This window comes from Ctenopharyngodon idella, chromosome 20 (assembly GCF_019924925.1).
Source record: "Ctenopharyngodon idella isolate HZGC_01 chromosome 20, HZGC01, whole genome shotgun sequence".
Taxonomy (NCBI): domain Eukaryota; kingdom Metazoa; phylum Chordata; class Actinopteri; order Cypriniformes; family Xenocyprididae; genus Ctenopharyngodon; species Ctenopharyngodon idella.
The window spans coordinates 3522934-3533164 of NC_067239.1; the positions used below are offsets into that span (position 1 = coordinate 3522934).

The 10231-nt window shown below is 36.3% G+C and overlaps 1 protein-coding gene across 4 annotated transcripts in view; it reads left to right on the forward strand.

Moving 5' to 3' along the window:
• The window catches only part of si:ch211-191a24.3 (tensin-3), a 55706-nt gene extending 45677 nt beyond the window's left edge, over window positions 1-10029 (forward strand). For all 4 annotated transcript variants that reach the window (XM_051874797.1, XM_051874799.1, XM_051874798.1 and 1 more), the window contains 10 exons: window positions 212-555; window positions 638-724; window positions 2808-2939; window positions 4637-4732; window positions 5470-5547; window positions 6170-6247; window positions 6342-6510; window positions 7276-7344; window positions 8502-8531; window positions 8660-10029. In XM_051874797.1, the coding sequence (XP_051730757.1) occupies window positions 212-555; window positions 638-724; window positions 2808-2939; window positions 4637-4732; window positions 5470-5547; window positions 6170-6247; window positions 6342-6510; window positions 7276-7344; window positions 8502-8531; window positions 8660-8804 (1228 nt within the window). In that variant the 3' untranslated portion in view covers window positions 8805-10029. The remainder of the gene's footprint in view (window positions 1-211; window positions 556-637; window positions 725-2807; window positions 2940-4636; window positions 4733-5469; window positions 5548-6169; window positions 6248-6341; window positions 6511-7275; window positions 7345-8501; window positions 8532-8659) is intronic.
• The last annotated feature ends 202 nt before the right edge of the window (window positions 10030-10231 follow it).

Genomic DNA, 10231 nt, shown 5'->3' on the forward strand with positions numbered 1-10231 from the left:
AAGAATTTTATTATTACTACATTCCTAACAGCCAAATCGAAACATCTCCCACACAATCAAAGTAAATTCTGGCATTTCAGTAACAACGCATGTGTGGTCTGTTGTGTATCTAGTCTATACTTAACAATGTATAAACACATGGTGGGGTGTGTTTGTCTATGTACATGATATGTAAGAGATAACTCTGTGCTGTGGTCTCTTCTCCCTGCAGCCCCACTCCAGCTCATTCCTGGTTAGAGGGTGGATCCAGCACCCCCTTGAGTCACTACACCCCCCAGCCCTCCCCGCCCCTCACCCTCTCGGCACCCAACTCCCACAGCTCCCCTCGAGGAGCTCCTCGCAGCCTGACCTCCTCTCTGGAGAGCAGTCTGCTGGAGGCGGTGGAGGGTCTTGAGGCTCTGGGTCTGGATGTGGCTCAACCTCCCCTACTGCCGCTGAAGAGACGAGGGACGGAGGGCTCAGAGACAATGTTGAGTTTCCCGCTCAGCAGGAGTGCTACCAGCACGTCCTATGCTAGTCACAACACCTCACCTACAAGATCTACACCGAGTCCAGGTGAGTAGCGTGCCTGTCTGCAAGTGCACACACAGCCAGAATTACCTTTAAATATATAATGTAATATTATTTTTATTTGCAGATTTCATGGCCAGTAAACTGGAAAACGTGAAGTTTGTTCAGGATACGTCAAAGTACTGGTACAAGCCGGATATCTCGAGAGAGCAAGGTAACAATATTAGATCATCAGTGGGCCTTAGTTGAAGGTAGAGATCATGTTAAATATGAGTTGAACAAAAGTGAGTCTGTAAGGGATATGCATTGCTATTCAAAAGTTTAAATGTGTTTGAAAGAATTCTCTTATGCGTTTCAAACCCATTAGACTTTCATTCATCTTCGGAACACAAATGAAGATGTTTTTGATGAAATCTGAGAGCTTTCTGTCCCTCCATAGACAGCTACACAACTACCACTTTGACGCTTCAAAAAGTTCATAAAGAGATCATAAAACTGATCCATATGAATTAAGCGGTTTAGTCCAAATGTGCTGCGTAACAAGAATGAACCTCATTGGTTCTTGTGGAAGCTCAAACGTGCTGTGTAACATGAGAATGAACCTGATTGGTTCTTGCGGAAGCTCAAACGTGCTGCGTAACACGAGAATGAACCTCATTGGTTCTTACAGAAGCTCAAACATGCTGCGAAACATGAGAATGAACCTCATTGGTTCTTGTTGAAGCTCAAACGTGCTGCGTAACACGAGAATGAACCTGATTGGTTCTTGCGGAAGCTCAAACGTGCTGCGTAACACAAGAATGAACCTCATTGGTTCTTACAGAAGCTCAAACGTGCTGCAAAACATGAGAATGAACCTCACTGGTTCTTGTTGAAGCTCAAACATGCTGCGTAACACGAGAATGAACCTCACTGGTTCTTGCAGAAGCTAAAGTATGCTATGTAACACAAGAATGAACCTCATTGGTTCTTGTTGAAGCTCAAACGTGCTGCGTAACACGAGAATGAACCTGATTGGTTCTTGCGGAAGCTCAAACGTGCTGCGTAACACAAGAATGAACCTCATTGGTTCTTACAGAAGCTCAAACGTGCTGCAAAACACGAGAATGAACCTCACTGGTTCTTGCAGAAGCTAAAGTATGCTATGTAACACAAGAATGAACCTCATTGGTTCTTGTGGAAGCTCAAATGTGCTGCGTAACATGAGAATCAACCTCATTGGTTCCTGCGGAAGCTCCAAATCCAAACGTTCCTGCGGAAGCTCAAGCGTTTGGAGCTTCCGCAGAAATGAGGTTCATTCTCGTGTTAAGCAGCAATGACATGCGGGTGAGTAAATAATGACAGAATTTTCATTTCAGGGTGAACTAACCCTTTAAGGTCATAGGTCACTTGTCGTGTTGTCTAGAGTTGACCACTGAAATGTATGGAAAGACGATTTTCAATGATTGCTTGCTGAATGTTATGAACACTGTAAATACAGTGATGTGATACATTGGACTGAAGTTACTTCTGTCCCTCACAGCCTTGTTTTTACTTGCTAGTTTTTTAAGCAGGCTGGAAGTCTGGCAGCTGTTTTCAGTCATATTAAGCAATGGAAAATCCTTTTAAAGTCCTTCTAGTGAATCAATTCATTCAGATGGTAATAAAATAATAAAACATTCACCAATTCATTTGACTCTGCACAGATGTCTATGCTGCATTTACTTTTTCCATCTTTTTGTATCAATATTATAAATGATATTATTGATTTTTGGCAACAAATATTTTTGACAATTTTGAAAAACAGTATAATATTTGGTAACACTTTAGTATGGGGAACAATTCTCACTTTTAACTAGTTGCTTAGTAGCTTGCATATTGGCTGTTTATTAGTACTTATAAAGCACATATTAATGCTTTATTCTGCATGACCAAATTCTACATCCCTTAATCCTACCCAATACCTAAACTTAAATGCCACAAGTACCTTACTAACTATTAATAAGCAGTAAATTAGGAGCTTATTGATGCAAAAGTCATAGTTAATAGTGAATATGTGTTCTCCATACTAAAGTGTTACCCAATATTTAGTCAAATGCTCCTTATCACAATGTCTCCTGTGAAAGAAATGGCTTTTTATTGTTCATTGGTGTTATATAATGTAAATTGATCAATTGATTATTCTCAAAGTATCTTAAAGTGGATCTCAAAGTAGCTTCCATCACCACAGTCTACCCTGGTATAAGTGTTATGTCCTCTTTGCTTCTAAGATGACTGATTAATACATCTGTGTTTTTTATTTTATTTTTTTGCTGTAGCAATTGGCATTCTCAAGGATAAAGAGCCAGGCTCCTTCATCATCAGAGACAGTCACTCATTCAGAGGAGCTTACGGATTGGCCATGAAGGTGGCCACGCCCCCACCCTCCGTTCTACAGCAAAGCAGGAAAAGTAAGAGAACGCTGCACATTACTTTTTATGACAACTCGAGCTGAACGATGAAGCAACTGACTGGGCAAACGCACAACCTGCCCATAAACTATACGAGTTTTGAAAACATATTTTATGTAACTTAACAAGTACTTGGTGTGGAAAATATCCGACTCCGGGTTCCTGGTTTGACAGTTCTCGTTTTTTATGGAATATTGCAGTATTTATTATAAATGATTTATCGTGCACATCACTATTTTTTAAAATTCATGTTCCCTCTTAATCTTCAATCAGAATAACTTCCCCTTTCTTTTGCAATGGAATCTCATCTCTTCTCTGATGATGTGTTCACTGGCGCGAGGGCGGGGCAACCTGTCACTCACATGACATCGCAGCAATAGCAAACCACAACCATCCAATGATCCAATCATTCCAGTCTATTCCCAATTTTTTGAGAAGCTTTTAGATCTAAGTTTTAGATTGGCAAGATTTTTTTATGTGTTTGAAAAAAGTCTCTTCTGCTCACCAAGGCTGCATTTATTTGATTCAGAAATCAGCAAAAACAACAATATTGTGGAATATTTTTACAATTTAAAATAACTGTTTTCAAATTTAATATATTTTAAAATGTAATTTATTCCTGTGATGGTAAAGCTTAATTTTCAGCATCATTATTTCAGTCTTCAGTGTCACATGATCCTTCAGAAATCATTCTGATATACTGATTTGATGCTCAAGAAATGTATTATTACTATCTACATCAGATAAATGCTGTTCTTTTGAACTTTCTATTCATCAAAGAACTGTTTTCAACACTGATAATAATAAGAAATATTTCTTGAGCATCAAATCAACGTATTAGAATGATTTCTGAAGGATCGTGTGATACTGAAGACTGGAGTAATGATGCTGAAAATTCAGATTTGCCATGTATATCACAATAGGGAAGAAAAGACTATCGCAACTTCCGTTTCATGCCAACTTTAAACACTCCGTGTAAATATGAACTGTCCATAGGCAACTATACATGAATGAACCGCAGTGAAATATTTGATGGACTTTAAGACCCTGAAGAGCTGGACATCCTGACACTATTGTGTGAGGAACAGCTGAATGAGTGTGAACACAGCTGGAGCGTTCATATCCAGAGCCCCTCCGTAAACACGGTGTGTCTCTCAATCACAGGAAGGAAGGGAGATACACACACACACATACACACACACTGTCCGTCTCCATTTGATTCATAGTTCTAGATGGCTCTGTAAGAGGGTTTTTTTAGCTATCATTTATTTTCTGTATCATGAGAAACTGCATTTTGAGATAAGAGTTTATTCTATCAAACAAACTCTAATATCTCAAAGTCTGTCTATCCTCAACATTAGTTACGCTGTTTGGTGTTCAGAAACTTGGCCTGCCCAGAATGAGGTATTAAGGAGGAAGCAGGATATATACTGTTGTTCCTAAACATCAGAAGAACTCATGATTAGAGTAAAATGCAGGAAAGTCTGTCCTTGTGCTGTTGCTTCTCTGTAGATCCCAAAATTAGAAACAAGCAACTGAAATGCTCTTTATATATAACAAGATCCCTGATCATTTCAGAGCTACTTTCTCAGTTTGTATGACACATTTCAGCGCATTTCCTCTCGCTACTACACGTTATTGCTTTGATAATTAAAAATAATTTGACATATGAAGTCATTTCCTGTCTCTTTGCACAGTGGGTGATCTGACCAATGAGCTTGTGCGGCATTTCCTGATCGAGTGTACACCAAAAGGAGTGCGGTTAAAAGGCTGTCCCAACGAACCCTACTTTGGTAAGTACCTGTTAATGTCTGCATGATGTTAATGAGGACATGAGTGCTGCTACCTGTAGTTAAAGCCTCATCATTTGCATGGTCAAGATCTCCCTCTAGTGGCTGTAATCATTTTCTTTTCACTCATTTAGTAGGGGTTTTTTTTTTTTTTTTTTTTTTTTTTAAATGAATACTTTTGTTCAGCAAGGATGCATTAAATTGATCAGAAGTGACATTAAATACTTTTTTATTGTTACTAAAGTTTTCTATTTCAAAATAAATGCTGTTATTTTGAACTTTTTATTTCTATGAAAAAAATCTCAAAAAAAAAAAAAAATGTATCAGTTTCCACAAAAATATTACGCAGCACAACTGATTTCAACATTTATGATAATTAAAAATGTTTCTTGAGCAGCAAATCAGCATATTAGAATGATTTCTGAAGGATCATGTGACACTGAAGACTGGAGTAATGCTGCTGGAAATTCAGCTTTGAACCACAGGAATAAATTGCATTTTAAAATATATTAAAATAGAAAACAGTCATTTTAAATTGTAATAATATTTCTCAATATACTGTAGCATAACAGGCTTCTTTCAAAAGCATTTAAAAACATCTGACTCCAAACATTTGAACAGTAGTGCATATCTTTTTAAATAAGCAAAATTGCAACAACCATGCAATCTTGTATAGAAAATAATATGGTAAAACATTTAGCTAAACTAATCAAAAATGTTATGTTTTCTTGTATGTATAGGAAGTCTCACAGCTTTGGTGTGTCAACATTCCATCACACCCTTGGCTTTACCCTGCAGACTTATCATCCCAAGCAGAGGTACGTCATGTTTTTTATGGAAGCCACTGAATAAAAAATAAAAAATGTAATTGCGAATTTTATCTCACAATTCTGACTTTTTTTCTCGCAATTGTGTGATATAAATGTATAAAGTGATATAAAATATAAAATTATAAAGTGATATAAAATTATAAAGTCAGACTTGCATGATAAAGTCGCAATTGCATGTTATAAGAGAGAGATATAAATTCACAATTCTGACTTTTTTTGTAATAATTGCGAGTTATAAAGTCAGAAATGTGAGATGTAAACTTGCAATTCTGAGAAAAAAAAAGTCACTTTTTCCTCAGAATTGGACATTTTATAACTACAAATTGTGAGAAAAAAGTCAGAATTGCGAGATATAAACTTGCAATTCTGAGATAAAGTCACTTTTTCCTCAGAATTGGACATTTTATAACAACAAAATGCAAGAAAATAGTCAGAATTGCGAGATCTAAAATCACAATTGCGAGAAAAAAGTCAGAATAGCGAGATACAAAGTCGCAATTACCTTCAATTTTTTATTCAGTGGCAGAAACAAGCTTCCATAGTTATTAGTGTCTGTTTTTATTATTTTATTTTTTTTAGTGTTTCTGTACTAACTGGATACTTCTTTTAGACCCTCTAGAAGAGTTAAATGAATCTCCAGCACAAACATCTACAAACTCTGCAGCAGAGCTTCTTAAACAGGGAGCAGGTAATTGAATATTTGTGCGCATGTTGAATTTCTTCAGTGGTTATTTTATAGAAAACGTGTTTGATGTGCTAATGTGTATATGTGTGTTGTTCAGCGTGTAACGTGTGGTTCCTGGGCAGCGTGGAGCTGGAGTCTCTGACAGGAGTTCAGGGTGTTCAGAAGGCCACCACTGTGATTTTCAGTATGGATCCACCAATCACATCCACTGTCGTTCACTTTAAAGTGTCTGCACAGGGAATCACCCTCACAGACAACCAGAGGAAGTGAGTCTCTCTCTTTAGGTTTCTTAAGTTGAATATTCCTATATTTCATGGTCAAGTGGGTTTTTAGGGGGAGTTAGCAATAATGTAATGCCATAATTTTGATGATAATTTGTGTTAGTGACATTTCCACTTCAACATTATTCAGAGATGATTGCTATTTTGAAAACTAATTGTAGGTAATGTTGTGTGACATGTTTTGCCCCATGTCTCTAATCAGCTGTTGTTTAATTTGCTGTGTATAATTTATTTTTGTAATTTTTTATAATTTTTAATTAATAATTTAATAATTTTTTATGTTTTTGAAAGAAGTCTCTTCTGCTCACCAAGGCTGCACTTTTTTGATCAAAAATACAGTAAAACAACAAAATTGTGAAATATTGTTTTCTAATTTAATATATTTTAAAATATAATTTATTTCTGTGATCAAAGCTGAATTTTCAGCATCATTACTCCAGTCTTCAGTGTCACATGATCCTTCAGAAATCATTCTAATATGATGATTTGCTGCTCAAGAAACATTTCTGATTATTATATTATTATTCTGTGCTGCTTAATATTTGTGGAAACCGTCTTTTTTTATGAATATAAAGTTCAAAAGAATAGCATTTATTTGAAAAAAATATTTTTTTAATATTAATTTTATATAATATATTTTAATATTATAAATGTCTTTACTGTCACTTTAGATTAATTAAATGCATCCTTGATGAATAAATGTAAAAATTTCTTTCCGTCCTGAGTTTTTATATTAATTTGTGTTTCCAGATTGTTCTTCAGGAGACACTATGCTGTCAACACAGTGATATTCTGTGCCCTGGATCCTCAGGACAGGAAGTACGTAACACACAAACACACACGTTGGGTTTTCATGTTTTATGGGGACTTTCCACAGACACAATGATTTTTATACTGTACAAACTGTATATTTTATCCCCTAACCCTAAACCTACCCCTAAACACAAAGCTCACAGAAAACATTCTGCATTTTTACGTTATTAAAAAACACCACTTAGTATGATTTATAAGCTGTTTGCCTAAAAAAAAATGTCCCCACAAGGTCAAAAATATCTGATATTGCTATTAGGGGTGGGCAATATGACCAAAATCTTATATCACTTATATTAACTCTCGAGCTTAATGAACACAAGTAAACAGTCAGTGATAAAATAAGAACAAAAAAACTAATTACAAGCAACAGGACAAAACTACAATAGAACAAAAACACAAATAAAATAGACCTACCTGAAAAACTTCAAGCACTAGAAATAATAAATACTACATACGTGGTATAAAGTAATCAGATATATATATATAAACACTTAATAGTCTTCACTGTGTAAATTAAATACACATTTATTCTTATTAAAGTTACAAAAGTGATTCGGTCAAGAGCATTGAGAGATTTTCTCTTTTGTTGTTTGATTAACAATAATGAGTATCCTCATAAACACAGTCATTAATGTCTTAAGTGAACGTAACCAACCTATTGGATCTGTGCGTCAGGTCACTTTAAGACCTGACGCACAGATCCAATAGGTTGGTTACGTTCACTTAAGACATTAATGACTGTGTTTATGAGGATACTTGCAAAGATGGGCATTTTGACACGCAAGTAAGTGTATTTAACCATTCAAGCCCAATTACGTGGCAAAAAGAACTCAGTTCAGTACTCAAGCGCTTAATGAGCAGCGACTTTGTGCGCGCATCTCTCAGACAGCGTTCAGAAACAATCTCTCAGACAGAGCGCACATATAGCGAAATGAGTTATCTTTCGCTGCTTATTGCACTTCAACGGTTTAAAATCAGCAATGCTTAAAAACACATGTAAACGATAAGATTTCGTGACCATGCAGAACAGCAACGTCACATGCGCGTAACCGCGAAAGACAAATATAATCCAATATCTCTATCGGTTGACAATTTAATTCAACATTTAATTTTTTGTTGGGTTTTTGTGGGATGTTCTGACTTCTCTACTGATCTGTTCACAGATGGACACGAGATGGCTGCACATCTGCAAAGTGAGTCCCTCTTTTAATCAGTCCCAATCTCAGTTTTGAAGTAGTGCTAGTTGTGTATTTGAGTAAACGTGCTCTTTGTACATGTGTGTACATTTATTCATTGTTGTATGCGTGTGTGTGTGTAACAGGATCTTTGGCTTTATTGCGAGGAAAAGCGGAAACAGCACAGAGAATGTGTGTCACCTGTTTGCCGAACACGACCCCGAGCAGCCCGCCAGCGCCATCGTCAACTTTGTCTCCAAGGTGATGATAGGCTCTCAGAAGACCAAATAGAAAAAACACACGCAGAGATTCTTGCGGATGGGAACCGACTCCACATCCTCAACTTTAAATGTAGAAGACCAAAACATATTTACACTTTCGCTGCAGTTGTGATCGGTTTCGCTTGAAACAATGAAGTTGTGTTGAGACAATGAAACATCAGTATTGTAATGGATGAAACTTCTCCCTGTTATTTGGACAAAATGGGGTATCGCTAAACTTCATGGGGACCAGGAACAAATTTATACATTTATAGGTGGACCTTAATGGACAAGTCCCGGGACAACGTTCCTGATGACAGCTCTGAGGATAATTTTCCCAGGACGTCTTTGAAATCCATGCAGTACTGTTGCATCACAGGACACCAGTACATCCAGTAGGGGGCGCCACACTTCTTTGGCTCACTCTCGCACTGCCATAAACAGAGTCTGATCAAAGCAAAGTTGAAGGCCTAAGGGGAAAAATGACTAACAGTTATTTTATTTTAGCTGCCTAGAAGACTTTTTTTGCAGTTTTGTTTGCAGTATTTCAGAGGTTCCTGGTTTCGTTTTGTAAATAATAATGATTAATTTGTGTCTGGGCACATCCACAAGATGCAGACCAAAGAGCATTTTGCATATCAATTTACAGAACTTTTCGATTTTATAAATATATATATATATATATGTGTGTATACATTATCAAATACCACTTTTAATGTTTTTATAGCTTAAAATATTCAGTGCATTGTTGTTTATCTGTGTATTTGTTCATAAGTGCGGAGCTAACATTTTCAGTCAATGATAAGTGGTTTCCTTAAAAAGCATGTTGGCTTAACTTTGTTTATATATTTGGAAATATTTATCATATAACTCATATTCTGTGTATACTCATCTCTTACTCATCTATGCGGCATGAGTGTTAAAACGTCTTATTTGATAAATCACCTCATTTGAGGTAAGCAACATGACATTACTCATGTAAACTCAGTACTTCTGACATTATTTTTCACTGAACAAGTGTGTAAATGCTTGATCAAAGAGGATTCTGGGTTAAAAGTTTCACTTGGAATAAATCTGAATCAGACATAAATGTGCATGTGCCATTACTTTCCTTACTTTAAGCTGCAAGGACCGTGTTTTCATTACTGTTCTGTACTTTTCTTCTTCTGTCTAACTCTTTGGTTTATTTGTAAACTGTTTTATGGACTGTATACATGCACAGAATACAATAAAGATATTGTATGGTACTAAATTGAGACAGTGTTTGTCATGAAAGGACATTTACGAGCTTCTGTTGATGTGCTAGTTGGTAAGCACTAGTTGGTTAAGCTATTTAGCAGCTTAAGACCACAAACACAAAAATGCTAATTCTAGTTATGATGATTTGTTTTCTTACCTTATTATGGCTGCAACAAACTTGGAGTTAGTGGTAGTGATCTTTCAAATGGCTGTGCTATT